This window comes from Scyliorhinus canicula, chromosome 14 (assembly GCF_902713615.1).
Source record: "Scyliorhinus canicula chromosome 14, sScyCan1.1, whole genome shotgun sequence".
Lineage (NCBI taxonomy): Eukaryota > Metazoa > Chordata > Chondrichthyes > Carcharhiniformes > Scyliorhinidae > Scyliorhinus > Scyliorhinus canicula.
The window spans coordinates 5,496,440-5,516,010 of NC_052159.1; the positions used below are offsets into that span (position 1 = coordinate 5,496,440).

The 19,571-nt window shown below is 46.9% G+C and overlaps 1 protein-coding gene across 1 annotated transcript in view; it reads left to right on the forward strand.

The window, feature by feature from the left end:
- Nucleotides 1-18,430, forward strand: part of inppl1a (inositol polyphosphate phosphatase-like 1a) — a 219,207-nt gene extending 200,777 nt beyond the window's left edge. The window contains exons 21-28 of the mRNA XM_038817686.1: nt 457-545; nt 1,370-1,457; nt 3,192-3,347; nt 6,577-6,652; nt 9,596-9,733; nt 13,877-14,654; nt 15,127-15,263; nt 18,240-18,430. Of these exons, the coding sequence (XP_038673614.1) occupies nt 457-545; nt 1,370-1,457; nt 3,192-3,347; nt 6,577-6,652; nt 9,596-9,733; nt 13,877-14,654; nt 15,127-15,263; nt 18,240-18,333 (1,556 nt within the window). The 3' untranslated portion in view covers nt 18,334-18,430. The remainder of the gene's footprint in view (nt 1-456; nt 546-1,369; nt 1,458-3,191; nt 3,348-6,576; nt 6,653-9,595; nt 9,734-13,876; nt 14,655-15,126; nt 15,264-18,239) is intronic.
- Nucleotides 18,431-19,571: the final 1,141 nt, after the last annotated feature.

Genomic DNA, 19,571 nt, shown 5'->3' on the forward strand with positions numbered 1-19,571 from the left:
CCAAACTTGTTCTTTTGTTGCTCAATAACGAATTCTCAAAGCAGTATCCCATCTTGCTGCTAGGCACGCTGCAACCCTCTGGTCCTGTAGATAAATTTGGGTGAATGTAATTTTTGGCTCTTAACCCTGGATGACCTTGATACCAATGAAGCAGCAGGGAAATGAGGCTTGACATGTGGAATGGCGGGCCCTTTGCCAGAGCATAGAGGGTCTGGACGTTGGAAGAAGACTGCAGAGGGTGGGAACTGTTTTGATGTGTGCTTCCTCCTCTCCACTTCCTTGAACCCTCCCCACTCCATTTTCCTCCACCAGCTCCCTCCGGCTCACCTTTCCTCCCACCCAAGTAGAATATCCTGCCAACATTTGCTATTCTGGCTAGCTAGCTATGATGAAAGATCCACAAGATTGGGAGTGGAGGAAAATAACTTACCACCTTGTTCCCTTGTTCCGTTGCAGAATTCAGGAAAAGTTCGGAAAACGATACACAGAGCAGTGACAACATCAAGTTTCTGAAGGTTGGCTGGTCTTCAAGGCAGCTCCCAACGGTAAGTCAAACAGGCAGCTTCTCTTTCTGCTGGCCATGTGCTGCCTTTCTGTATCTAATACTTGTTTACGGCAGAAAAAAAAGAATTGCCTTAGTAACGATGCCTTTCATGATCTCGGGAGTGTAGTCACTGCTGCCACCTGGCAATGTAGCACAGATATGCATCAGAAAGCTTCCACAAACAGCAGCAAGATATGGGAAGAAAGTGGGTAGGTGGGATTGAGATTTATGATGAGAAAATGGGTAGATGGGGTTAAGAAGGAAATGACTTGCTTTTACATAAACCCCTTACAGCGTCCCAAAACTATTTACACTGTCATCATTTGTTAATTGTAGTCAGTGTAGCAATGTGGGAAATGCAGCAGCCAATTTGCACACAGCATGCTCCCTATTAGCATGTGACAACGACCTGGATCATCTGTTTTTTGTGCTGTTGATTTTGGATTAAATGTTGGCCAGAATGTTGGGGGAGCTCCCTTGCTCTTGTTCGTAATTATGGTCATGGGATATGTTCCATCCAGTACCTGGATATCGCCTTTTGGATGAGACGGTACACCCCTGACAGTGCAGCATTCCCTCAGTAATTTGCTGGGGAGCAGCCTGGATTTTGTCCTCCAGTCTCTGGGGTGGGACTGGAACCCACAACCTTCTGACTCCGATTATATTCCATCATTAAACTATACTGACTTGACTTGTCTTCCCTGAAAGATATAGATGCCAGCGTACTAACTATGTCTAGTGTCAGGGCAGAATTATAAAATATCATGGAACATATGGCCAAGTTATCATTCAGATCAGGAATGATGCATCTGTTTTGTTTTAAAGCTGAAGCCAATTCTGTCGGATATCGAGTACCTTCAGGACCAGCACCTCCTCCTCACAGTCAAATCCGTGGATGGTTACGAATCGTACGGTAAGTGTTGCCAGTGTTGTAGGGTGCACTGGGGCAAACTGGAGGCATTCTGCTTCACCCCTTTACAGTGCTGCTCGGAGTGTGGGTGAAGGGAATCTGCCAGCCCTACCCAATCTCGCCTCCATGTGACTCCAGTCCCACACTACGTGGTTCACTTTTTTTGTTTTATTCAATCACTGATGTGGGCGCGCTGGCTTGGCCAGCACTTATTGCCCATTTCTAATTGCCCTTGAACTGAGTGGCTTGCTAGGCTACTCCACAGGGAAGTTAAGGGTCAGACATGTTGCTGTGGGTCTGGAGTCACTAGGCCAGACTGGGTAAGGATGGTAGATTTCCTTCCCAAAAGGACCACAGTATGTTACCCTGGGTCTCTGGATGGCTAGTTCAGTGGCAATACCATTACATCATCACCTCGTGAATGGAAAGGCCTCGAGCACTTACCTGGGCATTAAATGTGACCTAATCAGCATCAGCCACCTGCCACAGAAGCCCTCATCCATGACATTATTACCTGTAGACTCAGTTTCCCCAATGCTCTCAATCAGCTTCAGTTTGTTCAAGAAGCTACTGTCATATCCATTCGAACACACGGCCCTCTTGGCCCATCATGAGCAGCTTCAGTAACTCACATTGCCCCCAGGTCCTCCCATCAGTGCTTCAAATACATCTCCTTATTTTCCAAACCCTCCTTCGCCTTGCTTTGCTTGTACCTTGCCCCTGGTGGAGAAGAACCCTTCTGGGAATCAGCAGATACGAGAGGCCACCAGCCGTTACCAAGAAATCCAACAGGTAAATCAGAAGAAACGTCCTTACCGGGAGAATGTTGAATTCATTACCACAGGGAATAGTTTGCATTTACGGGGAGGCTGGACAACCATATGAGGGACGAGGGGGTCGAGAATTTTGCTGATGGAATTAGATGAGGAAGGAGAGGCGGCTCAAGTGGAGAGCAAACATCAACAAGGATTGTTTCGGCCAAGTGGCCTATTTCTGTTTGGTATATCTTGTGTAATATCTCAGACCTCCTTTTATACCTGTAAACTCTGCTCAATAACTCTCACCTCTTTGTAATGCCCCACCTCTCATTCCACCATTGGCAACCATGCCTTCTGTTACCTCTGATCTCTTGACTAGAATTTACTCGAACCCTTTGGGATTTGTCTCTTTGATTAAACTTTTAGTCACCTGTACACACAGTTGTCTTCTCTACCTTGATTGCTATTTCCCTTACATCTTTGCGAAGTACCTTGTGTTCTTCAATGTTAAGAACACTATTCAATTGCATGGTTGTCCCCATGCTAATCTCATTCTGATGATGTTGTTTGAGGGGTAGATTCTGTCCAGTACCAGAACTGCTTCCTGTTTATCTAAATAGTGTCATGGCATCTTTTACATTCACCAGAAAAGGCAAACAGTGTTTCTGTTTATTGTTGGACCCGAAAGATGGCCAATTCTATAGTGCAGTTTCCCCGCCCCCCCAAACTAACCCTACAATCGTGTGGAGCACCCTCCGTACTAACCCCCCACCGTGTAGCATGCCTTCTGTTCCACGCTCTCCGTACTGCAGATACGTCCCCGCCCAGGTTAGAACCCAGGAGTTTCTTACTGTGAGCAGAGAGCGGTACCAGCCTGAGCCCCAGCTGACAGTGTGATTGATGTTCAATTAAGTTCTTCTGTTTGATGCCATGTCCCTCATTTTAATACGATCTCCTGGTGCCTTTTGTTCCCCCGCAGGAGAGTGCTGTATTGCACTGAAGTCAATGATTGGCAGCACCGCTCAACAGTTCCTGACCTCACTGTCACACAGAGGAGAGGAAACGGGCAACATCCGCGGGTCCATGAAGGTTCGAGTGCCCGCAGAGAGAATCGGAACTCGGGAGCGCCTTTACGGTGTGTAGTGCAACAGCATGAGCAATCTGGGTGCTTTCATTTAGAAGCCTGTGTTTAATACAGGTTTTGATGAGCCTGTAGGCTCTGTTGTCTGAGTGGGCCAGAAGCTGCCCTATTTAAAAGGAAGATTGTGGTTATAGCTGACTGTGTCAGCTTTGTGTTGATTCTGAATGGCTTCAGGTGTTTGTCCTTTTTGTTTGCATTATTTGTAAAGGGCAGAGTGGTTTGTGTGACGTTCTCCTCTTGTTCAACATCTAGGATTAACCATTCGAAGTTGTGTTTCTATTCTGGCAGCTGCCTGTCCTGACAGGCGAGGACAAGGCCCCAAAATTCTGCAGTTGCTTTTCTGTCACGGTTCACAGGCTCGAGTCGCCATTCGGTTGGGAGGGTTGGCGGGGCTGGCAGTGAGTTAATAGGAAGGTGGCCAGCGACTGGAGAACTGCCTCCGCATCAGTTTGTACCTTCAGGTGATGGGAGGTATGGGGTAAGCTACCAGGTTGGTGAAAGTAGGCCAAACCATAAGCGTATGCTGATAGGTTGAGGAGATAAGGGGTGGGCGCAGCCTCATTTGAAACCTAAACAAACAGCATGGACCAACTAAGTCTAATGGGCCATTCCAATGTTGTGTAATTCTGTGGCATTGGAACCAACCCTGGTTTTCTTTGCATTCTGTGGATTTTTTATTGTGAATGAATGAATTCAAGTGTCACTTTCCCACTCCAACAGGAGAAGCAGAGGACACTTCCTGGCAGTTATTCCCCCCCCAAGTTCTGGGAAACCAGCCAACCATGATTGAAAGACTCGTGATGTGGCATCACTTTGAACTCTGTTTAAAAATGCTCTGTCTCAGTTGGCTCTGTCTCAATAAGTTTTATGTTTCACCATCATTGCGTTGTCTCTCTTGAACTCCTGCATTTATGCAGCATTTTCTAATGAATAAACATCGACAAGAGCCTCACACAATGAGTTACTGGCCCCTCAGAATTGACTTAAAAGCTCTTTAGGGACTTGTAAAAATAATATGGCCTCATGCTGTCCGTCCTTATCATTAGAAATTCCTTGGGCCACATTTATAGTGAAAACTACCCCCTCTTGATTGACTTTAAAACTCTCTGGGGGCTTTTAAAAATAACACTGTTTCATTCTGTCCCTCATTGTCATTGGAATTTCCTTTGACTAGATTTATAATGAAAACTACCGATGTAAACTTGTCACATCACCACAGCAGAGCAGTGTGACGGGTTTACATAGCAGTTTTAATTATGAATGTGAACATAGCTTTATAGTGGAAAAATTGATAGGAAATATATGCAGACTTTTAATATTTATATTTAATGCATGAAAAACAATAAAACAGGCTGACATTTGTTGCAAATGCAGAGTTTTGGAGCTTTTCATTGTATTATTTCAAGAGAAGAACACAGTTGTGAAACAAGATTGGAGGTAAAGAATTGACTCAATGAACAGTTCTCACCTGCACTCATGTTACAGATGTGTGGACATGTTTCGGTGTTTCAGTGGGTTCTATGCTGGGAAACCTGGCGCTTTTAACCACCTGAGGGGCTTTCTGGACCAACCAAGTTAGTGTGGGGCTGGAGTTTACACACACAGGAAAGGCGGTGCATTTCCTTTCCACGAGGACATTTGTGAATAGTTTGATTTTTTAACGCTGCTTATAGATGATGCCAGCTTTTCATTTCCAATTTTTTTGGAAATGTCAGGCCAGGATTCGAACTCATGGGGCGGGATCTTCCATTGGCAGCAGGTTGGGAATGGGTGCGCGCGTGTTTTTAAAATCGCGTTACAGGAGGACATCTCTATCTCCTGAGAGCTCCGGAACGGGCTTCGACTTTCAAATGGAGGGTGGGAAGGGGTAGTTTGTGGAACCCATTTGCTCCCAATCAATGGCTCATTAAGCTCCTTGAGCTTGTTAACAGGCTGGAGAGGGTGAGAATTTGATGAATCCACAGTATGGTGATGTTCGAGCACAATGTTGGGTTCAAAGCGGGGAGAGGTGAAAGTTTTTTATGCAGAGGAAGTTATCAGGGCCTGGGATCTCATGCCGGATCATGCTTCTTATCCTTCTGGCTGTATGGCCACTTTTATGAGCATTTGTTCTGCTGACTCTCTCAGAAACTACTTCCTCTCTTGGTCAAGGCAGGGGTAATTACAGCATGGGATCACAAGCTGGAAACCATCTGGATTTGGGTTTCCGACCCTGCTGTGAGAACCATGATCTCTGGATTACTGGTCCAGTAACGTTATCAATATGTCACGTAAGGTATCAAGTAGATATCGAAGAGTCTCAAAACATTTTGTATCAAAATAATTGCTATTAAAAACATTAATTTTTGTGTTGGCATTTGGTAGTCCATTTGCATGCATTAAAATTTTCCAGTGATGTGGTGGAATGATCAGGCGATGTGTCTGACTTTGATTAAATGCTGGCTGGGACATTGGGAGAATTACCCGCATCATTGGAACTCTCAGTACTGCACTGAATGTCAGCCGAGAATTTTGCAGCCACATCTCGAGTGGGGCTTAAACTGACAGTTTCCTCACAGGTGAGAACGCCTCCACTGAGCCATGGTTGACACCTTGACGATATGGTGCAGCATAATGCTGTAAACTCCGTGGAGTGGTGTTCCCAGTCGGATTCTCTCCCTGCATCTATTTACTTACTCTGAAATGCAGCCGCATCTTTCTCACCCAACCTTCTGACTTGGGCCAGGTGAGAATAATAATGCAGTGCTGCGAGTTCCGAGACCTCCTGTGGAGAGTCGAGGGAAAGGACACAGCGCTAGCTGCATCTTTAGGGTACCCTCCCCCTCTCCTTGCTGTGCCCCAGAGGTCACAAATTTTGGACCTTCGATTTGCTGGCAGCTTCTCTCTCTGCTGTTTGTGGAGCCTTGTAGATTGCTTTCTGCTTTTGGCTGCATAGGTCGTTGAACCTGAAAAGCACTGAATTGTCAAGTGGGCTGATTCACTGCCCGATACTATTGAAAAATATTATTTTGTGCTGGTTACTGTGTTCCAGCCCCATCTGGTGGTGCCAATGAAGTACAACATCTCCACCAAATTCCAGATTATTCCCACACTACCTTGTTCAATGGTTTAGATTTTTAAGCAACCATTTGTAGTTCATTGAGTCTATTTATCCTGACTGGACAGAATATTGCACTGATCACAACACAGCTGAATCTCTCCCCTTTTGTTTTGTGTCCCACAGAATGGATTAGAGTCGACAAAGATGAAACTGGAGCGGCCAAGGGGAAGCCAGTGTCCCGATCGAGTCAGGACATAAAGTAAGGTCACTGTTTGTCTGATCCTTTTTTTGCTTTGGTGGTCTCGCTTGCCGTTTGTATTGCCTCTTCCTCCATAGCTGAGGGGAGGCAACAGCAGCCTTGGGAAACATCTGGGTGGATGCTGGTGTTTCGCAGAGCAATGATGGAGAAGCTTGTGATAGAATGTAAGCGATTGGCTGTGCTGCTTTTAGAGGAGAGTCAATAGGAGAGTTTACTATCCTTTAACTTTATTTAAAACCAAACTTTTATTTACTGTTGTCTCAGCCCATCCGCTGATTCTTGTCTTTGGTACTTTCAGACCTGAATCTTCCAGTACTGCCCTGACTGACTTTCACTTTCCATAAACTACTCTTAATAATCTTTATTAGTGGCACAAGTAGGCTTACATTGACACTGCTATGAGGTTACCGTGAAAATCCCCTAGTCACCACATTCTGGCGCCTGTTCGCAGACACGGGGAGAACGTGCAGACTCCGCACAAACAGTTACCATGCTGGGAATCGAATCAGCGTCCCTGGCTCTGTGAAGTAACGGTGCTAAACACCGGTCATTCAAACGTTTGCTCGCAGGCTAAGTCCCATCCACCCCAGTGGTCACTGAACTACATTGGCTTCCGGCTCAGCAATGCCTCAAATTCTATATTCTGCTCCCTTGTCTTCAATCTGTGGCTTCACTTTTCCCTGTCACAGTAACCTCTGAGCCCTATAACCGTCAGAGATCCCTGCACTCCCCCAATTCTGATCTCTCGGGCATCCCTGATTTTAATCGCCCCATCATTGGTAGCCGTACCTTCAGCTGCCTGCGTGCTGAACCTTTGAGCTTCCTTTCTAAACCTCTTTAAGAGGAGAGTGCACAAGAGGAGAAAGTGAAAAAAAAACTTTTTCACCAAGGGTTTCCTGCTTCAGTAACTCCCTCTGTGGCTAGGTGTGAAATAATTGCCTCTGTGACGCACCTTTGGACCGTTTACGAAGTTAAACATTAGGTCTGATTGTTTGGTTAGGGATGGGGAAAATGGGTTAATGTTTTAGCTGCTGATCAATATCCAATAATTCTGACTGGAAAGTGCATCTGTGTGCATATTGGCTGGAGTCTGGATCGAGTTCAATTAAGTTCCTTTATCGATGGAGAGCTTGTAGCGGTTTTGGTTAATGACAGAAGAAATCAGGATATAAAATGGACATTAATATCGTGATGGTGGCAAAAAAAACCAATCAATTTTAGATGCATCGGGGGATAGCTCAACCGTTCTTGATCAATGAGCCAACTTATTCACTCATGGCAACTTACTCACTCACTTACAGTGGGGTAGCACAGTGGTTAGCACATTTGCTTCACAGCTCCAGGGTCCCAGGTTCGATTCCCGGCTTGGGACACTGTGTGGAGTCTGCACGTTCTCCCCGGGTCTGCGTGGGTTTCCTCCGGGTGCTCCGGTTTCCTCCCACAGTCCAAAGATGTGCAGGTCAGGTGGATTGGCAGTGCTAAATTGTCCTTAGTGTCCAAAAAAGGTTGGAGTTACTGGGTTATGGGGATAGGGTGGAGGGTGCTCTTTCCAAGGGCCGGTGCAGACTGTGAATTCTATGATAATTATGTATAGAATCATACAGCACAGAAGGAGGCCCTTCAGCCTGTCCAGCATGTGCCAGCTTTTTGTAAGAGGTACAATTAGTCCCACTCTCTCTGACTTATCTCCGTAGGCCCTGCAAGTATTTACTATGAGTATTTATCCGGTTCCTTTTCAAAGTTACTATTGAAACTGTTGCCACTGCCCTTTCAAGCAGATCATCCTAACTGTTGTAAAATTTGTTCATGGGATGTGGACATGGCTGGCGGGGCCAGGGTTTGTTGCTCTTGTGAGTACTTGAAAGTCAACCACATCATTGTAGGTCTGGAGTCACTTGTAGGCCAGACCGGGTAAAGACAGCAGATTTCCTTCCCTATAGGCCACGAGTGAACCAGATGGGTTTTTACAACAATTGATAGTTTTGGGGTCACCACCACGGAGATTAACTTTATGTCCCAGATTTTTAAAATGGAAGTTAAATTACCGGGCATCTGGCCCTGAGCAGTGGACTAGGCCCCTGGACCACTGTTCCAATTACATTACCACTGTGCCACCATCCTCTCAATCATTTAAAAAAAAAAGTCATAGAATCATAGAATTTACAGTGCAGAAGGAAGCCATTCAGCCCCTCGAGTCTGCACCGGCTCTCGGAAAGAGCTCCCTACCTAAGCCCACACCTCCACCCTATTCCCGTAACCCAGTAACCCCACCTAACCTTTTTTTTTGTTTTGGGCACTAAGGGCAGTTTATCATGGCAATCTTCGGACATCTTCGGACTGTGGGAGGAAACCGGAGCACCCGGAGGAAACCCACGCAGACACAGGGTGAATGTGCAGACTCCGCACAGACAGTGACCCAAACCGGGAATCGAACCTGGGACCCAGGGGTTTGTGAAGCGACAGTGCTAACCACTGTGCTACTGTTCCGCCCCATTATCTGTGGCTCTGCTGGCAATTATCTGAAATCTGTGCCCTCTGGTTATTGACCTTCTTGCCAGTGGAAACAGTTTCTGCTTATTTACTCAATCAAAACTCTTCATGACTTTCCTCTTGACCTGCTCTGCCCTAAAGGGGGCAATGCCAGCCTCTCCACATGTCCGAAATCCCTGGTGTCATTCTCGGAAATTTCAGCACCCTCTCCTTGACCTTTTTTGCAAGAAAAAAAATCTCCTATGGATGGGCCAGTGTGTAAGTGCAATTAATAAACCGAATTTAATGTCATTTTCTCTCCTGTTGCTTTGCTAAGCTTTGTGCAGAACTTTCTTTCCCTCCTCACTGCTTTGTGCAGGCAGCACAACGGCAGTACCATGGTGGCCTGGCACAGAGGTGGCTGTGGCGTGGGTGAATGGTTTTACCATTAACATTTAGTTTGTGACCTTTCAGGACGACCTCGAAGAAGCTGGCCTCAGTGGAGAACGTGGGAATGCAATTTGGGAAGCACTGTGAAGAGACTGAGAAAGCCAGCTGTGTCGCCACGGGGCGTGCACCAGCTCTACTTCCTGGAGTGGCTGCTGAAGACAGGTAGGTGCCATGGGGTTGAGGGAAAATCACTTTTACAGAAGCACCGTGGGCCATTAGCAAGAGGAGAATTTTATTCCACTGCAGTCTACAACCTTGTATCCAACATATCCCACACTTCGCATCAAGCGAGCGAACCAGCTGTTTGAATGGGATTGCGGGTATACCTAGATATGAGGCCCCAAACTGATGAAGCTGCAAAACTGGACTACCTGCATACTGGACAATGCTGCAGACAGTGCTGAACGATCCCATCAGATCAAAGTTCTGCAGTCCTGCCACATCCTGTTAAAAATAGTGGTGAACAATTAAACTAAGGAGAAGAGGAGGCTCCACAAACACACCCATCTTCAGCACGGTAGCACAGTGTTGTCAGTTCAAAAGGTGAGGTGGACGTCTTCGCAATCACCTTCAGACAGAAGTGCTGAATGGATGATCCATGTTGGCCTCCTCCTGAGGTCATAGAAACATTAAAAATAGGAGTAGGAGTAGGCCAGTTGGCCCTTTTAGTCTGCTCTGCCATTCATTATGACCATGTCTGATCCTCTATCTCAACATTATACTCTTGTGCTCGCCCCATACCCCTTGGCACCTTGAGAAACTAATTCAACCAATCAAACTCAGTAAACTGCTGAAGGTATTAGATACTGCAAAGGCTATAAGCCCTGACCAAAAAAAAACAACTGAGATTGGGCTCCAGACCTCCCTTTGCCAAGCAGTTCCGATAGAGATACAACACTGGCATCTACCTGGCAATGTGGAAAGTTTCCCAGAAAGGCCCTGTCCACAAAACATAGGATGAATTCAGAGGGCATTTCAGAATCAACCACATTGCGTTGCGTTGGGAGGCACATGTAGGCCAGGTCAGGTGAGGATGGCAGATTTACTGCTCTAAAGGACATTAGCAAACCAGATGGGTTTTTACAAGTTCTCATAGTACTGAGATTAGCTTTATATTCCAGATTTATTAATTTAATTTAAATTCCACCAGTTGCCGTGGTGTGATTTGAACCCATGTCACTTGAATATTAGCCCGGGCCTCTGCATTACTAGTCCAGTGTCATTACCATTACACCACCATCTCCCATTAAAGTTGCTGTCAGCAGTACTGTCAAGTGGCACTTACCACTAACCTGCACACCCATCATCAATTTGGGTTCCTCCAAGGCCATTAGGCTCCTTAGCCTCTTTACAGCCTTGGACCTAACATGGACACTGGAGGTGAAGTGAGAGTGACTGCCCTTAACATCAAGGCAGCATTTGATACGTGGCATCAAAGAACCCTAGCAAAATCAAAGTCGGGGGAATGAGGAGGGAAACTCTCCACTGGTTGGAGTCATACCCGCCACAAAGGAAGATGGTAAAAGTTATTGGAAGTCAATCATCTCAGTCCTGTGATTTTACTGCAGGAGTTCCTCTGGGGAGTGTCCTAGGCCGAACGATCTTCAACTGTTTCATCAATAACTTTCCCTTCATTGTAACAACAGAAGCGGAGATGTTCACTGATTATTGCAGAATGTTCAGTACCATTCGTGACTCCTCAGACTCTGAGAGTCAGCCTATCTGCAGCAAGACCATGACAGTATCTAGGCTTGGGCTGATAAGTGACCAGTAACATTCGCGCCACAGATGTGCCAGGCAATGACCATCTCCAACAAGAGAGCATCGGGTGGCAGGGTAGCACAGTGGTTAGCACTGTTGCTTCACAGTGCCAGGTCCCAGGTTCGATTCCAGCTTGGGTCACACTGTGCGGCGTCTGCACGTTCTCCCTGTGTCTACATGGGTTTCCTCTGGGTGCTCCGGTTTCCTCCCACAAGCCCTGAAAGACGTGCTTGTTAGGTGAATTGGACATTCTGAATTCTCCCTCTGTGCATCCGAACAGGTGCCGGAATGTGGCGACTAGGGGATTTTCACAGTAACTTCATTGCAGTGTTAATGTAAGCCTGCTTGTGACAATAATAAAGATTAGTATTATTATCTAATCGGCACAGTGATTAGCATTGCTGCCTCACAGCTCCAGGGACCTGGATTCTAATCCGGCCTTGTCAGTGTGGAGTTTGTACGTTCTACCCATGTCTACGTGGGTTTCCTTTGAGAGCTATAGTTTCACTAATATGTGTGGGTTAGATGGATTGACTATGCTAAATTGCCCCTTAATGTCCAGGGATGCGCAGATTAGGTTATGGGTTGGGCCGGGGGACTGGATCCAGGTAGGGCTGCTCCTTTGGAGGGTTGGTGTGGACCCGATGAGCCGAATATCCTCTTTCTGCACTGTACGGATTCCATGAATGACCATTATCCCTTGACATTCAATGGCATTACCTTCACTGAATTCCCCACTGTCAACATCCTGGGGGTTACCATTGACCAGAAATTGAACTGGACTGGCCATGTAAATACTTTGGCTACAAGAGATAGATAGATTGGATAGATGCGGGCAGGTTGTTTCCACTGGCGGGTGAAAGCAGAACTAGGGGGCATAGCCTCAAAATAAGGGGAAGTAGATTTAGGACTGAGCTTAGGAGGAACTTCTTCACTCAAAGGGTTGTGAATCTATGGAATTCCTTGCCCAGTGAAGCAGTTGAGGCTCCTTCATTAAATGTTTTTAAGGTAAAGATAGATAGTTTTTTTAAGAATAAAGGAATTAAGGGTTATGGTGTTCGGGCCGGAAAGTGGAGCTGAGTCCACAAAAGATCAGCCATGATCTCATTGAATGGTGGAGCAGGCTCGAGGGGCCAGATGGCCTACTCCTGCTCCTAGTTCTTATGTTCTTATGTTCTTAAGAGTAGGTCAGAGGTGGGAATTCTGCAGCGAGTAACTTCCCTCCTGACCGACCCCGCTCCCCAAGCCTGCCCACCGCCCACTAGGAGCGGACAAATCAGAAGTGTGATGGAGTACTTTCCACTTGCTTGAATGAGTGCAACGTCAAATACTTTCGAAGCTCAATACATCTGTGGTAAAGCAACCCATTTGCTTGGCACCCCCTGAACAGTCACTCCCTCCACCAACAACACAGTGGCAGCAGTGTTTGCCATCTACAAGATGCACTGCAAGTAACACGCCAAGACTCCTTTGACAACACCTTCCAAACCTGTGCCATCACTTGTAAGTTCCTCTCCAAGCCACACACCATCCTGATTTGGAAATATATCGCCGTTCCTTCACTGTCATTGGGTCAAAATCCTGGAACTCTCTCCCTAACAGCACAGTGGGTGTACCTACACCACATGGACTGCAGGGGTTCAAGAAGACAGCTCACCAACACCACCTCCAGGGCAATTAGGGATGGGCAACAAATGGTTAGCCTAGCCAGCCACAGCCACGTCCCATGAATGAGTCAAAAACTTTCCAACCGTGTGGTGTCCAGGAATAAATGATGAAGCAATTACCCAGACATCATCATGCTGACTGGGGGTAGTGTTCTCTCTATTTGTAATTTAATATGAATCACCTTGTTGCAGTTTCTCAGCTGGTACCTGACCCTTGCTTCAACTTCAATTGCTGCTAGGTGTCTCCCCAAGCTATTATGTATTCCCTCAGTTTGTCATCCGACACCAGAAAACACAGATCGCATTCATTGCCCATCTAGAGATGCCCTGACAGAACGTGAGCAGCAGCTCTTCCTTGAAAGATGTGACTTGATTTTTCAGACCATCTGACAGCTTAATTTCTCAGTGTCAGAGGAGAGTTCTCTTTGCTCTTGCACCTGCCTTAGTTTAGGAACCGCAGTTGCTAATTCACATGCACAAGCCCTTTCAAACACTAATCAGACCACGAACGGGTCTGTTCTGGGGATGTTGGTTGAGGGATAAATAGTGCCCCCCCCCCCCCCCCCCCCAAAAACAGGACACGGTGAGAACTCCCTTTCTCTTAAAAATGGTGCCTTGAAATATTTAACATACACCTGAGAGAGTTTACTTTATCATATGAAAGATATTGCTTCTGTACCACCCTGGGAGTGCAAAGTTTCTGGAGTAGTGTTTGAATCTGACTCTGAGGTGAGTGTGCTGCCACTGAGGAGGTAATGGGAGCAGGCCAGGACCCACTGATCCCTGTACACCAATGAGAATCAGCAGATATTTTAAATTGAAATATTATCCTTTATATGTTGGCTGGTACAGCCAATCTTGCGTGTGTTTTTCTCAGGTCAAAGCAACAAGAGATTTACTCCGATGCAGATGCTCTTTGCACCAAGAACAGCTTCAATAACCCGGCTTACTATATCCTGGAGGGTGTTCCACATCAGCACGCAGCACTTCTGTCACCAGATCACCAGGCCTCTGCATTTCCCAAGACAATGCAGAAAAACAAAGGCCAGGCCACACTTGGCCCACATGATAGGAAACACCATCATTCGGGGCGCCTTCCATTGGCAAGTGAGGAGGGGTCACTTTCGGATGATGAAGGTTTGACCCTTAACCGGCCGCCACCTGACTACCCCCCTCCTCCTCTCCCCAAGGCGGTGGACATGGATATGATTGATAATCCTTTCTACGCCTCCTCAAAGGAGCTCCAGCGACTCAAAGCTGGGCCAGCCAAGGACGAGCCCGACTTGAAGAACCTTGGTGCCAAACAGCGGACTCCCTCGGACCCTCTGGAAGGCAAGGCCTCACTTCCACCAAAAGCCCATCCCAAGCCGCAGCTGGTCTCCGGCGCACCTCACTTGGCCAGCCCATTCCTGGCTGATCAATGCAGCACTTCGTACCAAGGCATCGTCGACGACCGGTCTTACTCTGCCCTCCAGATGGCCAAGAGTCTCAGCGAGGTGGACTACCAGGCAGGCAGGTCAGAGCCCCTGCAGAGGAACCCTCCACTGCCAGTGAAAGGCCAGCCTCCCCGAGGGCTGCTGCCAGACTACAGCAGGCCCACTAACTTCCCTTCGCGTTCTATAAAGGAGAGTATTGAAGAGGACATGGCCGAAGAGGTAAGCGTTTGGGGAGCGTCGGGGCTTTCTGGTGCCAGAATCGCAGTAATAGTCACTATCTTCTTTAATCTTCAGTGATACCTTCAGAGTATGCAAATAAGTCGATCAAGGGATCTGGGAGATAATTGGTTGCAAGTATGCAGATACTCCGAGATATCCAAATATAAAGAACGTGCATGTTTAACCCCGATTCTAAAATCATAAATGGCCATTTGACCCATAAAGCCTGTTCTGCCGTTAGATCATGGCTGATTTGTACCCCAAATCCACTTGGGTCCATTTGTTTCATGTGTGTTTAGACCTTTGTAGGAAAGTGAGAAGGCCGTTCACTGCTGTCCACCATGTTCGTGCTGTGGGATTTATTACAGAGAGGATAGGGGTAGCCCTTCAGCTCTACATTTTATTGAGATCACCGGTAAGGGAGCTTCACCATTTGATGGTGGTGGTAACCTTGTCTCTTTGCTCCCTATAGGCTTCGTGCCAAGCAAGCAGCACCAGCTCCAGCCTGTCTTATGACTCCAGTGTAGGAAACTGGTTACGTCGCCTGGGCTTGGAGAGGTATGAAGGCGGGCTGGTCCATAATGGCTGGGATGATTTGGAGTTTCTCAGGTAGGTATCTGTGCAGTGCTGGGGATAGGAATCTTGATAAATAGCCAAACAAATCCCTTTTTGCACAAGCATTCAACTGCATATGCCAATCAGAACAGCACTGATCTGCGCCAGCAGATCTTTGGGGTTATCAGCGATTATGTGCCTTTCCCCCTTCCCACCATGTCGAGGACAGTCCACAGGGAAATAGGCGAGGGAAAGTGAACAGCTCCACTCTGCTTCAATGTTCACTCTTTACCACCACCTCTCCCTGGCCACACCCCCACCCCATTAGCAATCTGAACATAAGAAATAGGAGCAGGAGTGGGCCACTCGGCCCCTCAAGCCTGTTCAGATCCTGCCTCATTTTATTGTAATGTCTGTACCCCATAATCCCTCGACTTTCTAAACACCCGCGTAACTCGGCCTTGAACATATTCCATGACCCAGCCTCCACTGCTGTCTAGGGAAGGGAATACCAAGGACTAACAGGCTCCATCTTAAATGGGAGAGTTTTTAAACTGTGCTCTTTAGTTCCAGAATCGCCCATCATCTCAGCACCCACCCTGTCAAGCCCCCTCAGGACCTTGCTTGTTTCAGTAATATCACTTCTCATTCTTCTGAACTCTAATGGGTATAGGTTCAACTTTCTCAAGCTTCCCTCGTGAGGCACCCCTTCATCCCAGAGATCAGCCTAGTGAATTGTTTCTGACTACCTCGAATGAAAGTATGCGCCTCAAGTAAGGAGATCAAGACTATAACCACAGTCTTGGTGCAGGCTTACCAGTGCCGTTGTAACAAGACTCCCTACTTTTATTCTCTATCGCCTTTACAATAAAGACCCAACATTCTGTTTGCATTAATGACTCGCTGTATCTAAATGCTTATGATTTATGTATGGGGACACTCTGATTTCTCTGTACCATAGCGTTCTGCAGTCTCCATTAAATAATAACCTGATTTTCTATTCTTCTTGCCAAAATGGACAATCTGTCATTTTCCCACATTACGTTCCATTTGGCAACTTTTTAATCATTGACTCAACCTATTTGTTATATTCCTAGAATCCCTACTATGCAGAATGAGGCCATTCGGCCCATCGAGTCTGCACCCACCCTCCGAAAGAGCACCCTACCCAGGCCCACTCCCCCAGCCTATCCCTGTAACCCCATCTAACCTGCAAATCCCTGGTCACTAAGCGGCAAGTTAGCACGGCCATTCCACCTCACCCGCACATCTTTGGACTGGGGGAGGAAACTGGAGCACCCGGACGAATCTCACACAGACACGTGGGGAAGAGTGCAAACTCCACACAGTCACCCAAGGCTGGAATTGAACCCGGGTCCCTGGCGCTGTGAGGCAGCAGGGCTAACCACCGTGCCGCTCCTTTGCAGACGCTTTGTGTCTTCCTCATAATTTGCTTTCTACCTATCTTTGTATTGTAACCACGTTTTCAGCTGTTCTTTCATCCAGGATATTAATATAGATTGTAAATAGTTGAGCTCCCCTCTCCCACATGATCCCTGTGGAACTGCAGTTAGTTACAGTTTGCCATCTGGAAAATGACTCATTTATCCTGACTCTCTGTTTCCTGTTCGTTAACCAGTCCTGTATCCATGATGTATCATCCCTAACATCATAAGCTCTTGTTTAGTAATCTTTACTGTGGCTGAAGTGTTCGGAAGAAATCATGTTGGACCCCCAACCGTAACTCTGTTTTCGTCTCCACAAATGCTGCCAGATCTGCTGAGTTTTTTTCCAGCTCTTTCTGTTTTTTTTCCCCCAAATTTCCAGTGTCCACAGTATTTTACTTTTGTTATTGAATGTCTTTTGGAAAGCCAAATACACATCTACCTGTTCCCTGTTATCCATTCTGCTTGTTGCATTCTCAAAGAGCTCAAAAGTTAGTCAAACACAAGTTCCCTTTCACACAGCCATGTTGACTCTGCCCGATTGTATCATGATTTTTTAAATGTCATGCCTCCTTAAAAATGGATTCTAGCATTTTCCTAATGGTAAAAGTTAGGCTGACTGGCCTATAACATCTTACTTTCTCTCTTCCCTCCTCGGCCCCTCAGGCCTGCTGCGCCATTCAATAGGATCATGGCCGATCTGACTGTAACCTCAACCCCACGTTCCTGCCCGCCCCCGACAACCTTTCACCCCCTTGTTAATCAAGAATCTATATCGCTCTGCTTTTAAAAAAAATTCAAAGTCTCTTCCACTGCCTTCTGAGGAAGAGTTTCAGAGACTCATCACCGTCCAAGAAAACAAATTCTCCTCATCTCTGCCTTAAATGTGTGACCCCAGTCACCCTACTCTCTCATAAGAAACATCCCCTTCTCACCCTGTCAAGACCCCTCAGGATCCTAAAGGTTTCCATTAAGTCACTTCTTACTATTCTAAACTCCAGCGAATACAAGTCTGACCTGTCCAACCTTTCCCTATAACTCGCCCATTCCTGGTACTTGTCCAATGAACCTCCTCTGAACTGCTTCCAACGCATTTACATCTTCCCTTAAACACTGAGACCATACTCCATACTCCAGATGTGGCCTCAGGAGTGCTCTGTGTTAATGAAGCGTAACTGCCCTACTCACGGTAGCACGCTCGATAGCACAGTTGCTTCACAGCGCCAGGGTCCCAGGTTCGATTCCCGGCTTGGGTCACTGTCTGTGCGGAGTCTGCACGTTCTCCCCGTGTCTGCGTGGGTTTCCTCCGGGTGCTCCGGTTTCCTCCCACAAGTCCCGAAAGACGTGCTGTTAGGTGAATTGGACATTCTGAATTCTCCCTCCGTGTACCCGAACAGGTGTCGGAATGTGGCAACTAGGGGCTTTTCACAGTAACTTCATTGCATTGTTAATGTGAGCCTACTTGTGACACTAATAAATATTGTTATTAATTCCCATCGCATTAAAAGGTTCTATTCACTTTCCTAATTACTTGCTGCACCTCCAACTGACTCTTGTCCCGTTTTCTTTTTTGTTCCATCGACAGTGACATAACAAAGGATGACCTGGAAGAAGCTGGAGTTACAGATTCCAGTCATCAGAACGTTCTGCTGGCAAGTTTGCAGCAACATGGAAAATAACCAACTGGGGCTTTGTGTTGTTTTTTTAAGTGCCTTAGGAAGACTCTTTTTCACTTGATAAACAGTAGCTCTGAAACTCCAGATGCAATATTAAAAAGGAAAAACATAAACCCAACTGACCTGTCCGAATGAGGAGGGCATTTACTGCTCCGAGCACTGATTGTAGGACTAACCATACTGTGGAGTACAGAACCTGCCATTTCTTCCTCTTTCTCCTGTTTATCCACTCCTCCCTTTGCACCATTGGGTGCCTTCGTCCTTGCAAGTAGCGCGGGGAATTCAGTGCATTTTGTTTTATTTTGTATGAAAATATTAAGTCAAATCCGTCTTCATCATGTTCTCTGCGGGGTCACAGAAAAGCAATCAAATGAGGCCAATCCCTCGAAAACCAGGGGTCATATTAATGTGACTCCTGTAGCTTGTAGACGAGAGGTGGGCAGCGATGGCTCCAGGAACAGTACGCAGTCTGCTGCCGCTTGAAGTACAGCCTGTCATTTGGTCTGTCTGCCCATGAGAAGAGGGGAGATGATGTTGTCATCTGGGCGTCCAGCAATTGCCTTTGACTTCCTGTCGCGCGGGGGAGGCAATCATTCCAGCTTGATGCTGGGACATCGAGACGTTCATCGATAGACCTTGTGCACATGTGTGCTGAACCGGAATGTAGGAAAGAAGGGCAGGTCGCGCGAGTGTGTGGAGCTCAGTCTGAATATTGCAGACGTTCAGGGTCTGAATCTCATGTTTATCGTAATGGGACCGCTTTGTTCGGATTGTGGTCAGTAGTCGCCGGGGTGTGGGTGGGTTGGGGGTGTTGTGGGTAATCTGTTATGGGGCAGGGTGGGGGACAGGAGAGTGAAAGAAAGAGAGACCAGATGGGTGAGAAATTGAGTTCAGAATGTGCTGAGATATCTGCCCCCCCCCCCCCCCCCCCCCCGGCCTCCCACCAATAAAGGAAATGTTTAACTCTCTTGACGACACAGTGAGGACTGGGATGGATGACAATCAGCTTCACTCTGCTAGAGGCAGAAGGAAGTCAGGAAATGTTCTGCATTTCTTCAGCTTTTTTCTTTTCCCTCGTCCTCACGTTCTGATCATTCTGCTGAGAAAGGGAGTGGGGAAAGGCCTGAATCTGCTCACAGCCTGTAGCTGACCCTGCAAGTGGTCACATACACCATTTATACAGTGGCTGCCGCTTGAGCGACTGGAAATAGGAGTTGGCTCAGTCACACTGTGTTTCTAAC